Raw genomic sequence first — 21091 nt, forward strand, 5'->3', positions numbered from 1 at the left:
AAACTGTTGGAACAGATCTCCTGCGATATGGGTGTCAAACCAAACTCGGTGGTCACAATCATGAACATAACTTTCAGACGTTGCAATGAGGAACTATCCTGTAGATTATCACGAGATAATAGTTCAAACAGTAATAACGGATGTATTGTAAATTTCAGATACAATTCACCTTTCATCTGTATCGACAGTAAGTAAGTTTTAGACGCTCCTCAAGTAGACAATAACCTTTCTGCAAATGGCAATCAATTAAAAGGGTATTGCTCAACCTACAGAGACAGGACGTTAAACGTCACTGCCTCACATTCATTTTTAGCATCTTGCACCCCTCAGTACAGACCAGCAGTGGGTTCAGGATAATCGCAGACAGTGATCCATGGCGAGTGTTGTGTTTTACTGTTTCTCTCTCGTGGGGATGCTTTCCACAGGTAGGTATTTGGTTGAATTAAATAGATACTCGCAGTCGTTTTCATTTTTATACTGAACCAAGTGCTCTGGGGCACTACCCTGCGTGAGAGGCGTTATATAAATCCAAATTGTTGCAAACAAAGTTTTGTTGCTTTACTTGCATCTTTACCTCGTGCTTTAAATTTTCTCTGTATTCATTTTCATCGGCTACATATTTTACTCAATCAGTGTTTGAATTTGTTTTGATAGTTGTTGACGGCATTTCGGTCCAAGTAACTCAACTCCCCAAACACACAACTGTAATCAAAGGTGAAAGCATCACCTTCTATTGTGCCATTTCCTACTTTGAAGAAAACTCACGTACAAAAGTATACTGGTGGAAGCATGGGGAGAGGGAGTACCTGCAAACACGGCCAGATGCCAGGAAAATATTTGATATTGAAAAAGGAGGAAGCGGCTTCTTTCAGCTCCTGGATGTGAATCTTCAGGACTCTGGAGTTTATCACTGCGCTCTGGCGTTGGAGGGAAAAATAGCAAAAAATGGAACTGGATCGAATTTAACTGTATGCGGTAAGTGTTAACCCTTCGCAGAACTGGATCATTGTTATCTTTACATATTACGCAAATATATCTAACGCACTATAATCTTAAGAGAATCAAAACTAGACTGAGAACTGCAGGTGTGTATGACATCTACATTGGGAAATTGTGCAGTATCTGAAAAGGAATGATGTTTCCTGGTTACCTAATTCTGGAGAGCAGAGGTTTGTTGTGTCCCCTGGAGTTTAATCAGATTTTAAAGCCACATACTTGCCAACCCCTTGAAATTTGAAAGCACAGTTTGGCTTCCTGCAATGCTGTGCAGGTAGGAAAAGCCCGACCGGTACCGGTTTGTCTTGAGGGTTAAACAGCAGATGAGTGGCAAGATTCCCACTCACCCCTTACTGCCACCCCCGCTCCAAAGAGGGTAACTATTTTGGCACTATAAACATGATAAACATGCAAGTAATCAATCCAAATCAAAGTACATTAATATCCGTTAGGTGTACACTGAAAGCAATTCGAACACAACTAGCCAAGTCACACAATTTAGAGTTCTTAACATCTCTGGAATGTCCATGGATAGGTGGGAACCAAGGAATTCACAGTTAAATATGAATACTTTTAAGCAGTTTGTGATGGGTTTCCACATTGATGACCGAAACAGAATCCTTACTTTGGTGAAGATTGTCAATAGTAAATAGCAGTCGACTGTGTTTTAATGCCGCCTGCACCAGGTTTTTGCGATGAAGTTATTTACTTAAATGTGAACTACATTTATAAATAGTAATGTCGACTCATTACTTTTGGCAACTGCGATTGCTGGAGAGTAAAGAAAATGTTATTACGAGTAATTCATTAAATACAAAATGTAGAAATCAGATCAAGTTGTCACAGAGAAATTAATCAGATATAAATCGGAATTAAATTTTCCTCAACTGAATAGAAATGGTGTAATTCTGCTCCATTATCTAACCCACAGTTCCACCAACACCACTGAAGATAATCCCAAGGTTTACTAAACGTAATGCATCGGTGTCTCTGACTCTTGTGTGTCAAACGGCTGAGTATTACCCGAAGAATCTCATCCTGACTTGGTATAACAGTGTCACCGAAATTACAACAGGAATAAATACCACTGAACAGCAGAATCCAGGGGATTGTATGTAACTTCCAGTTCTATGGAAGTGGCACAGCCCATCCTGAGGGGGGCTGTTTATACCTGTAAGGTGTCACACATCAGCCTCAAGGCTTCAGAAATTGCCGAATACAAGGTTCAACTTCCTGAACATTCTGAAAAAGGTAGCATGCCAGAAATCCTACTGTTAATTATAAGTGTCTTTTTCCATGATTAGTTAATTTATCGCAAAGCTAATTGCTAAATATTTTTTAAAAATCAACTTTTAGTAAAAGGTATTAGAAATGTAGGCGTATGCGCATTATCTTCCTCGAAAAGTAATGCAAGAAGACTCATTAAAATATGAAAACTTGAAATCATCAATTTAATAACAGAATCTCTATTCTGGTGAAACCTGGAGTTAATTAAATTATACATTAGTTAACAGGCCACAAACATCGTGTTGAGAAAATAAATGAACGTCATGCACCGTAATGTATCGCTTCTTTTTTGTATCTTGCCATTTTACCAGGGTTTGACTATTGGATCGTTGGATATGCAGTGGCTGCACTGATTTTTCTAGTAGTTTTAATTATTATTGGGAAGCGATGCAAATGGATGAAATGGAGAGGTAAGAAATATCTGTTTTTATTGAAATTAAGTGTATTATTTCCATTTTAATTCAATGTTTCAATGAGTAAATGAGACATCCCCGGATTATGCAATGGGAAGAGAGGTTTGAAGACTAAATGTCTGTGCAGTCCACTAATGATTATTAAATATTAATCAATTTCAGAATTTGTATTCATTCTAGTCCACACATTATTTTAAATTTCTGTCATAGAAATTTAATACATATTTCATTAATTTAGTTTCATTAATTTTAGGCTCCCATAAAGAAATTAATGGATCGCACCGTTCTGGAGAACAGGTAACTTTATATAACTTGTCTCAGCAGGTTTGTCACCTTGCAGAGATTGATGGAATAAATAGAGATTATTCCTTATAGATTTTATAACATTTTAACTCATTCTCCTTCGAGCATTTATACGTCCTCACTTTATAATTTGCGCACAATTATTGAGCACCACGTATAATATAGTGCATTTGCTAGCAGTATATATTATCAACTATAAGTATTGTAAAATATTCTCAAGTGATTTTTAAAATATTTTAAACTAGGCAGCTGAAGTTCACTTGTTCATCGCAGTGTTACACTCAGTGTTTACGCAGTAGTGTGAAGTCCTGTAACCCTGTGGTCAGAGCACTCGACTCGCAAGGGAGAGACCTGGGTTCACTTCTCGGCAGGGCGAAATGTTGAGCAAATTTCCTTACTCCACATGCCTGTTTAGCTAACAGTAAGTAGGAACTCAGTTGTTAGTCGATTGGCGGATTGCTTTTTCGGGATAACAATCCTTAAAAAAAAATAATAATTTGGTCACTCAATCCATGACTGCTCTTCACAATTGGCTGCTGCGTTTTGCCCACAAATATAGCGAATTCACTTCACAGTATATGCTGTGAAGCGATTTGAGACGTCTAGAGGTTATGAAAAGCACTATATCAAATGCAAAGATTATTATTAGTGTGTACAGAACTAAAGACAATGAACCAATCATGGAACTACGAGTTGCATTTTACAGACTGTGCAGGGAGCACACGATGAGATGGCTTATGTCACATTGGATTTGACAAGTTCCCAGAAATCTCCAAGACCTAAATATCAGGAGAGGACAGCGTACACCCAGGTGAGAAATACTAAATTGAGATATAATTCCTTCAGATCCTAAATCATGGGATTAGAAACTAGAATGAAACTCCAGTTGTTTAACATAATATTATTTCTGTGCTTCACGCTCCTCAAATCATCTAATTCTGGTTGAATCTTGGAATGCGAGTAAGGCAAATTATTTGACTATAGGAACATTACAGATGAATAATATATGTCCTTTGGGTACTTAGAAACTGCCTAATAACTGAGTTCCCTCTTCCCTAACATCCTCGTGGAATTTTATAGTAGCTACTATTAATCGTATCTACATGAAAAGGAGTTGGAATATTTAACTCCTAGTTTTTTTATTAACCAAGCAATGGAAAGGGAAAGCGGTGCTGGAAATTCTGAGTGCATTTATTTGGGAGATTTCTGAAGTCTGACAACATAATTAAATTAATTACATTTCCAAATATTTGCTTCCCAGACAAAGGGAGCAATTGGTAACAAGCCAACATATGCAGCTCGGGATTTATCTGGCTCCAAGAAAATAGGAAAGACTAAACCTACCTCCAAGAGTACAGAATATGCCAAGGTAAGGGTCATCAACCCATGGAGCTAAGAGACAAGAAATGTTACAATACTACATATCGAAGCTGAAAATTGGTTAATATTGAGAGTCTTCCCTGCCATATATATTGGGTGTCACTTATGGGTACGCCAGTTATATGTTGGCGTCTCGTCATCACCTGCAGTTATTAGCAATTATTTATTACCTTAGGATTTTTCATTCCACTAAAAATCTGTCTGGTACATTCATATTTGACAAACCAGAACCATTTTAATTAACAAAATTAATTGCCATCAACATCTTCATTATTGCAGCATGCGACTACCAGGATGGTAGAAGATGACCTAGATGTACCTTAGTCTTTTTTCTTATACCAATTCTAATGCTCCTGTGTTCAAAGTAATATCTTGTACCAATCTAATAATGTTTCTTAATCTGGATGATATCTTTATCACACGTTTCATAAAAATTATGGCTGCCATATAACTAGAACAAAGACTACCAATGCAAATCTTATAAATGGTATAAATATTTGGCAGAAATGTGGCAGAGTTGCGTAAAGTGACTTAAACAAAGAACTAACAGTATTCCGAAATTTCGTCCTTACAGGTCAAACAAGGGGTAAACAAGCTGACTTATGCTGCTCTGGATTTGGGTAGCTCAAAAAAAACAGGAATGCCTAAATTCAACAAGAATACAGAATATGCCGAGGTACAGATGAAAACAGCAGAGCAGTAGCCAAGGTCACCACCAGGGAATCGGGAACCATATAATGTTACTATAATTCGTTGCATATATTGTTCACAGATCTCTGTCATATAGAAGAATCTATGTTCTTTGTTACTAACCAATTAGTATCTCTCAAGCACAACTCTGGCTATTAATGATTTTACTTAACTTAAGCAATTATTTTGCAAGAAATCATTGATGGTTAAATCTATAACCATAGTTACTTACTAAAAAAAATCATCTTAATGCTTAGCAGTAGGTTTCCCCTCCTCTACACATGCAACCTCGTGTGACCCTACTGCCCCGGCTACTGCCTCTGCTCAGCAAACACGGGCCTCCTTCATGTCCCTCATCCGATCAGCAAAAGTATCAAAAGTTTTCAGTGAATTACTTAGAAATAAATCTATCAATATAAAACTTTACCCAAATTACAAAAGTTTGGAATAGTGGTGTAAACAGTTTTTATAACATTTTAATTAAGAATACTTATGAAATATAAATTGTATTGATATCTCATTTACTCATTTTATCTCTTTGGTATTAATGAAGTGACACTTGATATGCGTTATCATACGGTCTGATTAAGAATACATAGTGCCCTTCATCTACCACTGTGAAAAGGTTAACGTGTGGGCATTCAAACTGATCAAGTATCTACAAAAATTTACCTAATAGGAAGTTACTAAACTTTTGATTGCATTAATTTTTCAGTATTTTAAAGCGATTTTTATATTGTTAGATCAGAAGTGTTGTGCTCTCAAAATGAACAGAGTATCCTGCTTATGAATTTAAAACTATTATTTGACAGTACGAACAATGGTTGTGGATCACTGTATCGTGAGTGGCTGTAGATAGCTATTATATGTAATTTCTGTATTGATGCAACAATCGATATGAACTACAAGACCGATTTCTTTCTGTAAATTTTTAAATGCGTCTTGGTCCACTATCGCTAAATCCTGGAAGTATAGTTGGTCCAATTCGAGTTTGCATTGTCTGTTAATTTGTTCTCTATTTCTTCACAATCAAATTGCAGATCTAGTTTCTAATTACATTTTCTGGAATATTGTTTTTCGAAGTGGGATATACACATTTCATTATCAGTTAAGAATAGTAGCATTATTTATTTGGGCCCTTATCCACATTCATTGGCAAAATAAAACAGATAGAGTGAAAACATATTGAATTATGTCATATTTCTAAATCGTTATTATAGTAAGACATCTTTACCTATTATTATTGTAATCAATATTTTTCAAATACTCCCATGTTGCAGTATTATATGCTTGGAGACAAGTCATGGGACAATCTCACAAATAGCATCAATTGTTCCAAGATCAACGGTATGGAGGAGGAAAGCATGAGAGATGGTTTGAAATATATATAGCGCCCTTCTTCGATATTGTTTTAGAGTGCTTCATACAGCAATCAGCCGCCGAGGAAGGGAACAGGTGACCATAAGCACGGATTGAGGTGGGATTTAAACATGTAGTGAGGAGTGGATGGGGCTGAGGAAGGGAAAGGGAGGGACAGTTACAGAGGTTAGGTGTGTAATGACACGGATAATGGTGCAGAGTTTGCAGGGTCGCATGTACAAGTTAATCCAGTGGAAAGGGCTATCAATAGAGTGCCACAGATGATTGGGACAGATAATTGGGCATTGTGGGGTTTGGTGTGAGTCGATATGTGGTGGTGGAGTTTGGAATAAGATGCGTCCTGTGATGGTGAAACCAGGGAAGCTGGCGAAGAGCACATTAGAAAATTTAAAACAGTACAATATAAATTTACCATTAATAGAGCACCTTTCATGTCGGGAAGATGTCCTAAAGCATTCAAAGTACTTGGTTGGTACCCAAGCTGTGGGTGGGAGCAAGGGGGCTGGGGAAAGATGAATAACGACACAGTTAACAGGTCTTGAGCTGAGGGAAGAAACGAGTCAGAGTGACTGAGTTTCACAGATTCAATTATGAGGGGATTCGTTGGGGTGAACAAGAAGAAACGATTTCCACTGGCGGGTGGGTTGGTAACCCGAGGACACCAAATTAAAATAGTTGTTAAAAGAAACAGAGGGGAGATGGGAAGAAATTTTTTTACATAGTGAGTTGTTTGGATCTGGAAAACATTGCTTGAAAGGGTGGTGGAAGCCGATTCTATAACAGATTTTAAGAGAGAAGTAGATAATTATTTGGGGAGGACAAGTTTGCAGGGCTATGGGGAGAGAGGGTGGGAGTGGGACTGAATTGGATAGCTCTTTCCAAAGAGCTGGCACAGACATGAGGGGCCGAATGGCCTCCTTCTATGCTGTATAAGTCTACGATTCTACGATATAGCTACAGGAAAATGATGTTTTAAATCAGCTCTGATATAATATAGGCAGGTAGAGAAAATATCAGTTGATCTGGAATCTAGCTGATAAGTGGAAAATAGATTTTGATGTCATCTGTATGCATGAAGAAGTTATCCTTATGTTTGTGGATTATATCACCATGGAGGAGCATGCAAATGAGGAAAAGAATAGGCCAAGAATAGAGTCCTGAGGTGCTCTGCAAGTGATTGAGCAAGGGTTGGATGAGAAATAAATGGGTGAAGCCGGATAGAAACCGTAAGACTGCAGTCTCATAGAGTTGGATGAGGGAGGAAAGGCAATCGAGAAGTGTGGACTTGTCCATGGTGTCAAAAGATCGAGAAGGACAAGTTGGCAGAGGGAAACACAGAGAGAGAGTAGGTAATTGCTGAGTACGTGGAGGTAGTCTTAGTGTGGTGGATAGCGTAAAATCTAAATTGGAGTGGCCTGTCTGATGTGGGCATGGTGCAACTACAAACTGGATATTCAGTTGACGTTAGCTCCTTTATGCTCCAAAAGCTCCTTTATTGACATACTTTCCCATAAGCTCCTTACAATCTGCTCTCAAAACATTCTATGTGCAGCAGAAGATAGTGATCCAGGAACAAACAACGATTACATATCATAACAAATGTAATTGAACAAGTATTGACACGCAGGGCCAGATTAAGCTTGATGGGGGTCTAAGGCTATTATAGTTTGGGGGCCTCTCTTCCATGTTCAATTCCTTTCTTGCACTGTTTTACCACCCACAGCGAAGCCAAACACTAATTGTTAATTTACCTTGATTATTTCAGTTCCGTTTTTTTTTAATGTGATATAACAATTGTAAAGCTCAATCAATGCTTCAATGAACAAAACATAACCATATTAATTTCAGCACAAATTGCTAGTACTAATACGCTTAGTGATGCTAAGGGTCAAAACAAACAAGGATTTCACATTAGATTTGCTGTTAAATCAGTTTTTTCCTACTTTTCTTGGCCGAAAGGTCTTCAATAATATCATTAAAATCCAGCTGCAAAGCAAATCACACTTGAATGAAGTTATTGTCAAATTATCTAATCTTGGCTGATCCATAGTTGACCTGAGTCACTCTTTAGCATCAGTGTTGAAAATGAATGACTACCTCCAGCATTAATTAATGTCAGTGTCAAAACAGTCAGACCAGATGTTGGATGTATCATGTCGTAAAGCGATGTCTACATCGGGAAATACAAAATCCAGACTCTTTTGTTGAAAAATTCAAAGCAGACTCCTCGTCTGCTGCCTTTTCTTTCTGTCTCACACTTCACACACTCTTCAATCTCTAAAGCCAGGCCGATAGAAAATTGCAGAAATTTTTGCCAAAAATTTAGGTGAAGTTTGACATTTTTTGCAGAAAGTCAGAGACACTCAAAAAGACAGACACATTCACAGACACAGTGACAGACACCCATATACCCACATGCAGAGTCAGACACATACGGACAGAGGAGCGAGAGAGACACATGCCCAGGGTAATCTCAACAGGAGGCGAAGCGGGAACCCTCATGGGAACGTGGGCACTCACCAGCGAAGCCCATTTCCTGCCCTTGCTGCTGCCGCCAGCCTAACACCCTGTGCCTCGCACGCCCTGGTGTAATTTTCTATTGGCCCAGTCTATCGTTTCAGCACATGCTTGAGAAGCTGAAAATGAGACAAAAGCACTTTGACCATCTGGTGAAATTTCAAGCTCTCTGGAGGTGAGAATATTAAATCGACTGTGCATGGCTCACGTTGCCATGTCTTCCCGATTCGCTCCTTGGGCGGGGAGCTCAACAGTGATGTCTTGGGCTGCAGCCCCTAAAGCCCTTGAGATAATCTGGGCCTGCGGATATAATAATAATAATAATAATCCTTGCATTTGATATAGCGCTTTTCACGTCGGGAGGACATCCCAAAGCGCTTCACAGAATATACTGTAAAGTGAGTTGACTGTATATTTGTGGGCGAACGCGGCAGCCAATTGCGCACAGCAATGTCCCACAAACAGTCATAGATTGAAAATGACCAATTTAATTATTATTTTTGTTTTTTGGAGGGATTATTATTAGGTGTGTGGAGTAAGGAAACTTGCCCAAGGTTTCGCCCTGTGCCTGGAATTGAACTCAGGTCTCTCGCTTGCAAAGCGAGTGCTCTAACCACTGAGCTACAGGACTCCACTATCTGCAAAAAGGGTATTGAGAAGATAGAGATGAAGGCAATCAGAACGGTTGATAGGATAGAGGGACTGCATTAAGAGGATTGGTTAAGTAAACTAGGCATGTTCACACTGGAAAATAGAAAGTTGAGATGATTTCTGTTTTTAAGATTCTAAAGGGAATAGATAATGTAGAGTAGACCATGACATGCCGTTTCATCGTGTCCGGAATCGTAGAACCAGAGGACATGACCTGTGCTTGAAGTGGAGGTAAATTCAAAACCAATCTATGGAAACACTATTTCAGCGAGTGAATGGTAAATCTAAGGAACTGGCTTCCTTGGAAGAAGCTGCAAGCAGAAAGTGTCAATTCATTCAAATGCAAATTAGATAGATAATATGTTGGGATACGATTGTCATAGAATCATCGAATTGTACAGCACAAAAAGAGGCCATTCGGCCCATCGGGTTTATGCCGGCTCTTTGAAAAGAGCAATGCAACGCCAATCCCACTCCCCAGCCCTTTCCCAATAACCCTGCAAACCCGTCCTCCTCAAATACCCTTCCACCGCGTTTTTAAAAGTTGTTATCGAATCGGCCTTGACCACCCTTTCAAGCAATGCGTTCCAGATTCGAACAACTCACTGCATGAAAAAATTTCTTCTCACCTCCTCTCTGCTTCTTTTAGAGACTATTTGGTGACCTCGAGTCACCAACACACCCACCAGTGGGAACACTTTTTCCCTTTCTAACCTCTCAAATCCCCTCATGATTTTGAAGACCTCTATTAGATCTTCTGCTCCAATGAGAATAATCCCGGCCTCTCCAGCCTTTCCTCATAATCAAGGTCTCACATTCCTGGTACCACCCTCGTAAATCTCCTCTGCACCCTTTCCAATGCCTTAACATCCTTCCTATAGTGTGGTGCCAAGAACTGGGTGCAGTATTCCAACTGAGGCCTAACCAGTGTTTTATATAGGTTAATCATAACCTCCTGACTCTTGTACTCTATGCCCCTATTTATAAAGCGTAGTATCCCATATGCCCTTTTTAAGCTTTATCTACCTGTCCTGCCACCTTCAAGGATTCATTTACCTGCACCCCCAGGTCTCTCTGTTCTTTTACCCCCTTAAGGTTGTCTTACCAGCCGATATTGCCTCCCCTCATTCTTTCTACCAAAATGCATTATTTCGCATTTCTCTACATTGATATCATCTGCCATGTGTCTGTCCATTTTACCATTCTGCCGATGTCTTCCTGCAGTTGGCTCCTATCCTTCTCACTGTTTACCACCCGACCTAACTTTGTGTCGTCCGCAAACTTCGAAATGGTACTTGCTATACCCAAGTGCAGATCATTTATGTATATTAAGAACAGCAGTGGTCCTAATACTGATCCCTGGGGGACACCACTGTACACTTCCCTCCAGTCAGAAAAGCAGCCGTTCACCACAACTCTCTGCTTTCTGTCTCCCTGCCAGTTCTGGATCCGCTGCCACTGTCCCTTTTATACCGTGGGCTTCTATCTTTCTTACAAGTCTTTCATGTGACACTTTGTCAAATGCCTTTTGAACGTCCATATAAACTACATCAACTGCACTACCTTTATTATGATATAATAAATGTATATTTATAATAATATTTTGAGACATGATAAATAGTAAGTGTAGTATGCTTGGAAGAACCGGACAACTTTTAATCTTAGGTTACCAAAACTTTCCACTCTGTTATAGACTAATCCATACAGAATTAATTTCAATCTTCATCTCCATTGTTGTAGAACGCCACTGCCAAAGTGGTGGAAGGTGAACTAGATGGGCCCTAGTCTTTTTTTCATCTAGCAATTCATATGTTCCTATGTGCTTTTCTTCAAAGGGTAATTTGTAAAACACTTCGAAAATGTAGCTACAGGGAGAAATCATAGAATTATACAGTAGAGAAGGAGGCCATTTGGCCCATTTCTCTTTGAAAAGAGAAACAACCAACAGAAAATTGTTCAGCAGAGCAGAAATGTACAGTATAAAAAGGTAACCATATTAGAAAAACATAAAAACAAAGAGATCCCCCCCAAAAAAAAAATCCAGAGGGGGAAATTCTGGAGAGAGGTGGGAGAGAGTGGGGTGCTGGTTTGGTGGGGGGAGAGTGGGGAGGGTTGGGGGGAGAAAAGGGGGACAGAGAGGAGGAGGGAGACACTCTCTCCTTCTCTCCCCCCTCCCCCTCTCTCACACACACACCACACACAGTCTCTCCATCAATTACTCTGTCACTCCACTTCTCACACTGTCTCACACTCTCTCTTCCCTCTCACACTCCACCTCCCCCTCTCAACCATTCTCTCCCGGCTCTCTTTCTCTCTCACACCCTCTTTCAATTATTCTCTCTCACTCCCCTTCTCTCCCACACACACTATCTCTATCCCCTCTCAAACTCTCAATCACTCTCTCTCAATCTCCCCACCTCTCTCTCTGTTTCTCTCCCCTTCTCCCTCACATTGACTCCCTCACATTGGCTCCCTCCCCCTCACACTCTCCCACTCTACCATTCTCTCTCACTCAATCTCTCTCTGTTCCTCTCTCACTCACAGTCTCTCTCCCTCACTCCCCCTTTCTTACCTCTCTTTCACACGCTTACTGTCTCCTCTCTGTCTACCCCCTCATACCTCTCTTACTCCCGCCTTCTCTCCCACCTCTCTCTCTCTCCCCCTCAATCTCCCCCTCTCTCTGTTTCTCTCACCCTTCTCCCTTACAATCACTCCCTCCACCTCACATTGTCCAACTCTCCCACTATAAATAATTCTCTGTGGGGGGAAGCTCCTGATCTTCCTCTCTGCCCCCTTGCTAATTGCCTTAAATTGATGCACTCTTGTCACTGATGCAATGTTGCGGAGATGGTGGTAGGCAGTACCAGTCATGGCGCGGATGTGGGGGAGAAAGGACAGTTCAGGGTCAAACAAGACACTCAAGATCCTGACTGGCTGGGTGAGGTTGAGTGTGCAACCGTGGATGCTGATGCTGTGGAGGCGCTGTGAAAGGTAGGACCTGAACCAGTCAAGGACTGAACCTTGAAGGTTGAGGTGGGAGGAGAGGCGGTGGAGGAGGATTGAATGGTCCACAGAGACAAAGGTGGCAGAGAGGTCGAGGAAGACGAGGATGCAAAGGGAACCCTCGTCGCACATGGTCAGGATGTCGTTTGTGACCTTGATCAGAGCAGTTTCCGTGCTGGGGCAGCACGGAAATCTGACTGGAGGGGTGCACAGAAGGAGTTGAAGGAGAGGAAAGAGCAAAGCTGGGAGGTGATGCTTCTCTCAAGGACAAATGAATAAATGTTATATGAATGAAGTTAATGTCTTCACAAATGTTAATTACCTGATTCTCACACCAAAAGTAAGGCAGATATTTTTGCAGGTGACACTAACTTTGCATTAACTATAACAGAAGAGGCAGCACACATCTTATAAGGAGAAATTGAAAGGGTATGTACATGGGTTGATAAGTGGCAAATGAAGTTCCATACAGATAAATGCAAGCGACAACATATAGCAAGTAAGAAAAGGAAACATATGCACTCTATATATATTTAAGCTATATTGTGTGCTGGTTAGGCCTCACATGGAGACTGCATAGATTTCTGGTCACTAAAACATAAAGGGGCTTCCCAAACACTTGAAGCTACACTGAGGAGAGCAACAAAGATAATCTTCAGTGTTAGAAGAATGAGCTATGAACAATGAAAAGGAAAGTCAGTACTCTTCAGGCTTGAGAGAATAATCTCCAAGGGGAGCTTGTAGAGGTGTATACAATAAATGGGATTGAAAAAGTAAATCCAGAACAATACTTTTGGATGCACCAAAACAGTAGAACAAAAAAAAATAGGTTTAGAGTTGCAAAATACAATTTTAGGACCAATACCACCAAATTTCTCTTTACCCAGAGAAAAGGGTGGTGGAGGGCAGGTCGTGGTATTAATTTGGAAAACAGCTTAAAGGTGTGATGGGAGGTCAGGGGGAATGCTGTTCTGCAAGAATGAGAACAGATGAGCTAAAGGATTAATTTTGTTAACTTGTGATATAATATCAATATAATATAAATCCTTTTATTTTAGAAGAAACATGAAATTATCTCTGATTCATATCGACACGAAATGGACTAAGTTTGGACTAAGAGTAGTTCCCTTTGATAACTGTAGGAACAATGATATCATGTTATATTCAGATACAATTTCAACTTTGCTGCCTATATAATAAGTGACAGTAATCAACTTTTAAGTTCACAACTGTCTTTGCAAAACCCCACAAAACATTGAGAGCCAATCATCTGACCTGACAGAGGCAGGAAGTCAGTCATCACTCCTTACATATAAAATCTTAAACAACTATAATTACTTACTGCAGACCAGCAGAGTACAATCATTAATCTCAGTACGAGATGACAATGTTGGCGAGTCTTGTGTTTCAGGGTGCATGTCTATTGGTATTGATTTCCACAGGTGTGTATTCCTTCTTTACCCCAATTTGCCAAAAAGGGACATAGATTTCATAATTTTTTTGTGGATAGAATAAATCTGTGTCTTGCTCTGTGAATTACTTTGTCTCTTGCTGTAATTTTTTTTCTAATTAGCATTTGAATTTATTTCTGATAGTTGTTGACGATAGACTGATCAGAGTGACCCAACAGCCCGACCATGTGGAGGCAATTAGAGGCACTAACGTTACCTTCCATTGTATGTTTCCTGATGCCCAATCCAACTCGCGTATAAAAGTGTACTGGTGGAAGCTGGAAGACAATGGAAACCTGCAAGTGCAGCCGGATAAAAGAAAACTGTTTGGGTTCGACAGTGACCAAAAGAGCTTTTTTCAGCTCCTAAATGTGAGTTTCCAGGACTCTGGTGTGTATCAGTGTGTTCTCTCGCTTCAGGGGCAAATAGCAGGCAGTGGACGTGGATCACATCTGGTTGTACTCGGTAAGTACGGTTTCAGTGGAGAACGGAAATATTCCAAATTAGATATTGTGATAAAAATTCTGAAAAAGTGTGGAGGGTGTTTTCATTATTTTAAGAATATGAAACAATTATTTTAATTTTTTATCCTTTAAAATATATCCTCCTGGGGGCAGGTGGGCTCTGCTCGGAGCTGAACTAGCTCCAGCATGAAATGTTTAGCAATAGAATATCTGAATCAAGATAAACCTCTGCAATGGTATCGGTAGTCTGGCTCTTGAGCCCGACGGGTCTGCAGTATTCTGGGGCACTGCTGATAATAATAATATTAATAATTCTTGCATTTGATATAGTGATTTTCACATCTTCTACACGTCTCAAAGCGCTTCACAGAATATGCTGTCAAGTGAATTGACTGTATATTTGTGGGCGAAACGAGGCAACCAATTGCACACAGCAGTGTCCCACAAACAGTCGTGGATTGAAAATGACCAATTTATTATTGTTTTTGCCTTTGGAGGCATTATGATCGCCCAGCCTGCCTGACTCATCAGTTTATCGGAAGTTAAATTGTAGATGTGTTCATACAAGATATCTTTGTGATGTGATTCGAGGGATGTTAACCTACCAAAGACCAATATCAAATGGAAGGATTTTTAAAAAAAAATTATTTAGACCATTTCAAACTCCAAATTGTTGGTGTTTAAATATAATTTCAGTCATAAATTTAATACACTTAGTTAAATATATTTTCAGTAATGATCTATTTCTTCATTTTACTGAGGAGGAATGCAATAGAGCATATCAGCACTGGCTATATTGCTGTTGTAATCGTCTACATGGCTGGAACATTATTTTCTTCTCGGGAATTTAAACCTATAACTAGGAAAAATCAAGTGTTTTTTTGCTCAAGTTCCATGTAGGGAAAAAAATGAAAAGATTCAATTTGTATTAATGGGGAAACGCAATTGGAATTGTGGAAAACAATATTTTATTGAGTGGAGATTGAAACATTCGATGACAATGTGTGCTAGCTTTTCATGGTACTTATTTACTTTTGGGGGATTTGTAGTGATAAAGAATGTTTCCGATGACACTTTTATAATTGTTATTGATGGCGAACAAATCAATGTTAGACCTAAAGATTTTTTTAAATCCAAAGCAAATAAACCAGAATCAAAATGTTGTGACTGGAATGGTGTACAAATCGTAAAAGTTTAATCTCCACCAACTGAATGTAGGTTTGTTATTCTGCTGTACTGTTTGTTCTACAGTTCCTCCAACTCCATTGAAGATTTTCTCCAAAGATCCTAAAATAGGTTCACCAGCGCCTCTGACTCTTGTGTGTGAAACAACAGCATTTTATCCTGAGAATCTTAACTTCACTTGGTATAAAAATGGCACCAAAATTACATCTGGAATAAATATCACTAAACAGCAGAATGCAGAGGGATTGTATGAAGCTTCAAGCTTTGTGGAAGAGAACAAGCCTATCCAAAGTGGGGTTGATTATATCTGTGAGGTTTCTCACATCAGCCTTCGGATTCCAGAAATTGCCAACTACACAGTTCAGTGTTCTAAAACAGGTAGGACGCCAACAACCTTACTGTCAATTAATCTTTATTTTTTCACAAGAATATTTCCCACTATTAATTACAGCAAATTATGTAACATTCACTTACTGTTTGCAGGCAATCATATATACGTTTTTCTATCAAATACACTTTGCAATATATCCCCTGAAGCATTGTAAGACTTTCTCCTGACGTGAAAGGCACGATATTCAATATTCACATTACTCAATATTCACGATATTTATTATTATTTTCTATTATGTCGCTTTACTTGTGCCTCAACACCAACTAATTATATTTGAAAAAGCGTCTTTCATAATCATTGGCATGTTCTGCTTGCAACACTAAATGGAGTGAAGTAATGCTGTTTTACTTTTACGTTTGTATTGTCGTTATAGGAAATACGTCCCATCATATACTAATATATGGAAGTGCAGGATTGACATTTCTTGTGCTTTTAATCATTGGAATAGCATGTCGATTAACGAAAAGTAAAGGTAAGACACATTCATGTTTTATTCAGGCTTAAATTTTAGTTTTATGTTAATGTAATACTTCAATGAGTAAATTAATGAATCACTTGGTAGCATGGCCATTAAAGCGGTTTAAAAGATAAAGAATAAAGCAATGCAATATTTTTTACTGAAATTTACATTGAATTTAGAAATGCAAAACACCAAACTGGTGAATTTAATTAGATGTTTGTTTACAGCAGAAGTTTAGGCTTGAGAGCAAATATCTCAAGTCTTCTCATATCTATAATTATCAGCAGAAATGTGAGTATAGAAATTTTAGAACTGATGTCAAACATGTCTTGTGTATGGAGTCCTGTAGCTCAGTGGTTAAAAGCACTCGCTTTGCAAGCGAGAGACCTGAGTTCAATTCCCGGCAGAGGGCGAAACCTTGGGCAAGTTTCCTTACTCCACACGCCTAATAATAATCCCTCCAAAAAACCCAAACAATAATAAATTAGTCATTTTCAATCCACGACTGTTTGTGGGACATTGCTGTGCGCAATTGGCTGCCGCGTTCACCCACAAACATACAGTCAATTCACTTTACAGTGTGTTCTGTGAAGCGCTTTGGGACGTCCTCCCGACGTGAAAAGCCCTATATCAAATGCAAGGATTATTATTATTATTATGGTAGCATATATCAACATGGTGGGTGAAAATATTGCGGAATATTCCAGCAAAATGTGACATTAAAGATTTTTTTTATTAAAAAAACCTTTACCAAGACACAAAGAGGAGGAAACCAGGTTGAAAGAATAGACAGACTGCGATCATGATCGGTTTAAGTCATCTTTCAGCAGCAGCTCAGAAGGAACAAAATACTTTCTCTCATTGTTCTCTTCATGGTCTGAATGCAGGTTCAGCTTGTGGCACATGACATGTGTCCAAATAGTTCTCTTTCTTGATTCGGAGCACTGGTATATAGAATAGATTTATTTTGGGGTCATTTGTGGATTTTTTAGTTGCAGGAAGGGAGCTCTCCAGCAGAGAGAAGATTGATGATGGGCAAGTTTATTTACCAATGCCCGTTAGACTACACAACAACAACTTGCACTTATATAGCGCCCTCCATGCAAGGTAGAGTCTCAGAGCGCTTAACAGTGGCAGAGCCTGACTCTGAGTAGAAGGTGGGGGAGATAGTCATAAGCACGGTCGAAGAGGAAGGTTTTCAGCAGGACTTGAAAAAGGGGAGAGGGGGAGCAAGGTGGAGGGACTGAGGGAGAGTGTTCCAGAGGTTCAGGGCGTAATGGCTGAAAGCGCGACCTCCGATGCTGGGGCGGAGGATGCGAGGGATGAGCAGGAGACCAGTACCAGTCAAACAGAAACACCAGGTGGTGGATTGTCGAGTGAGGAAGTCGGAGAGGTAGGAAGCTGCCCGAGAGTGAAGGGATTTGAACATGAGTGTGAGGATCCTGATTAAGTAATTTGGTTTTGAGTAAGTCAAGTGCGAATCGTTGCCACTAATTTCCCAACTCAAACTTTGAAGTGCCTAAGCCTCCGCTATGGTCAAACTGCACCTAATGCTTTCCAGCATCTCTTCAGGGAAAGAGGGCAAGAGTTTACATACAAAATACCGTCATTCCACTTTGCAATGAATCCTCTGAAGCACTTTGTGATATCCTCCTGACGTTAAAGGAAAAAACTGTTTTTTCATTCCAGCTGCAGGAAAATTTCAATGTGTAGGTGATGTACGTAGGTGGAACTCGCAGGCTGATTTGGATAATTTTTGGGTTGGTGATGTGTTTCTCCACATGTCAGATACCAGGCTCACCATAAAATAAGATGCCTAGGTTGTTTTCAATTATTGTACATTTAATGTATGCTGATCATGAAGATTATGCTGCCCTTATCCTGTAGTAGTAAGCTTTTATATTTTATAAATTGTCCCAGGAAGCACTTGGGCATTCAAACCATTTGTATTCATTCTACCTGTTTTCTTGGGTATATGGACGACATGGAAATTGAATAAACATTTCACTTTTTCAATTTGTTTCATTTCAGGTTTACACAGAAAGCTGAATGGATGTGACATTTGTGGAGATCAGGTAAAGTACAGAATTAATTAGAGAAGATGTTTTCATGTTACAATGGGGTATGATCATCTGTGTTATAATGTCATCACAATATTTTGAACAGAAACTGGATATTCTTACCATTGTTAACATCGAATGCTGCATTTATTCTCTTCCATTTCTTATAATTCTTTGCCCCTTCACTGTTACGTTCAAATGTTTTCTATAAGCTATTCATATGCTTAATATATAGCACATGGTGCAATGCAGCACTGTTGCATAAATCTGTGTAACACAATGCAAGTGATATGTTAAATATGTGAAATATAGCAGCTAATCTTCATTTCTATTATCCAGCTTTCTGCATTGCTTTACCAGCAGTGGAGAACAGTGAATACAAGGAACCAACCAAGTAACCTGATGTTGTGTTTTGCAGAAAGACCATGAAACAATGTATGAGACAGTGGGATATGTCCCATCTGATTTGAATAGTTCAAACAAGACCTCGAGAAATATATATCCACAGGAAATGCCAGTATGTGCCAAGGTATACAAAATCCTGATACAGAGCCATTATAACTAATATGATATCTTGCTATATTAAATACAATTGCACTGACATTTATTCTTTAGGGTAAGCTTGTTTGTGTAATGCGATAGTTTTCCTCCTTCTATATTTCATCCTCTCCTCAGGTGCTTGTCTGGACTCGGTTACGTTTGCAAAGTAGTGTCCAAATAGTCCAAATAGTTATTCCTCGTGTGGCAGCCTCGCCAGTGAATGTAGCAAAATATGTGATGCTGGAGAGATCACCAATGGAACGTGTCCACAGCGAGAATAACACACCACTCCCCAGGGAATTAGCACTGACCACAAACTAAGAGATACCAAGTCTAATTGCATTGATCCCCGCCAACTGTAATCGCTGGCTTTATATGTCTGAGTTCAGCATTAAGTGATGCTTTACCAGATGAGAAACAGGATCTGAAGATTCAAATAGTTACTTTTGGAGATTTCTAAATGCTGACGAAATGAATTAGTAACTGAAATCTCAACCATTACCTTTACAGACCAAACAAGTGGCAGACGGTAACGTGCTGACGTATGCAAATTTGAACCTGTCTGGCTCCAAAACAAAGGGAAAGGGAAATCCGAAATGCAGTGACACAAAAACAGAGTATGCCCAGATACACGTGAGAAACCATAGAGCAGCAGAACAGACAAGGAATCAACATTAGCATAATGCTGCAAATAGAGGCTGACAGCTGATTGCTGTATGTTGGTATGTGATGCAGAGAAAATTGCATATCAGGCCTGTTTTGCTATTCTATTAAACATATCTCAAATATATCTGTACTTATTTGTGTCTTTACCTTTTCTGCCCATGGTCACCCAGCCCCCATTCCCCAGAGGAGTTCCAGATACTTGCCCTCTATTTTAAATCTCTCCACTGTCATGCCCATCCTACATCTGCAACCTTCGTCAACCCTAAAAATCCACCCTTCCCTCTGCTCAGTGAGCTCTGACCTGCTTCACATTCCCTGTCACACCATCAGCAGTCAGGCTTCCAAACTATCTGCTCACCCTCTCTGGAACTCCAACCTGAAGCCCATTTGCCTTAAAAAAATATATTGCGCTTTCAAACACTCCATCTCTAAAATAGTAACAAAGTGTTACGTATCATGAGTTAGCTTCAGACTTTGTTAATACAGTTAGTCGCAATCAGTGATAAGGTTAAACAGTGGGTGTTCCAATGGTCATGTATTTGCTAAAACACATTGGAACGGAAATACCAGAAATTTCAAAAGGTGCTATTTTTGCTGTGTTTGCAAGTAACGTATATAATTCCACTGCAAGCGTCTTGCTGCATGTGATTAAATATAGAACATGATTTGTTACCCTATGTCCTTCCGTTAGCAGTTAACATTCAGTGTTACTCACTGTGCAGTGATTCTATTTATTGCTGAATGAGTTCGTAAGGTTACACTGAAATTACTCTTCTCATAAGTTAAATAAGAACATTGCAGTACTATCTTTATTGTCTTAAAATCCGCCCTTCGTAAGGTCAACTTGAAGAAGAAAATGAAGCAAAAGAAAGGCATTTGAAGTCCATCATATTCCTACATATTATATAATGATATATTTCCAGTTCCACAACCATGATCATTACCAGTGCAAACTATTTGTCACAAGTTATATGTCACCTCCCAATTTGTAGTGTTTCATCTTATTGTATTTAGCAAAGCAGATAGTGTATGGAATTCTGTAAATATTACCATCAATAGATTCCAGCTCAATATGGAAGTGGGTGGCATGTGGGCATTTCAGACTGACATGGAAAGGTGTTACATTCAATCCAAAACAAAGCAAAAAAGGGAAAAGGAAAATCACAGAGAATGGATTATGAATGAAGATGAGACAGCTGATTTAAATGCAATGTGATTTTAACTGATTAAACTCCAGCAATACCACAACATACA

At 39.3% G+C, this 21091-nt stretch overlaps 1 protein-coding gene across 1 annotated transcript; it reads left to right on the forward strand.

Annotated features, from left to right (window-relative positions):
- Window positions 1-340: 340 nt before the first annotated feature.
- Window positions 341-5517, forward strand: LOC103185890. The gene is made up of 8 exons (XM_007904632.2): window positions 341-425; window positions 655-975; window positions 1928-2247; window positions 2595-2693; window positions 2950-2993; window positions 3706-3810; window positions 4261-4368; window positions 4954-5517. Exons 3-8 carry the CDS (start codon window positions 2127-2129, stop codon window positions 5080-5082), a joined length of 606 nt encoding a protein of 201 aa, XP_007902823.2. The 5' UTR covers window positions 341-425; window positions 655-975; window positions 1928-2126; the 3' UTR covers window positions 5083-5517.
- The last annotated feature ends 15574 nt before the right edge of the window (window positions 5518-21091 follow it).

This window comes from Callorhinchus milii, unplaced genomic scaffold, assembly GCF_018977255.1.
Source record: "Callorhinchus milii isolate IMCB2004 unplaced genomic scaffold, IMCB_Cmil_1.0 Scaffold14, whole genome shotgun sequence".
In the NCBI taxonomy this organism is placed as follows: domain Eukaryota; kingdom Metazoa; phylum Chordata; class Chondrichthyes; order Chimaeriformes; family Callorhinchidae; genus Callorhinchus; species Callorhinchus milii.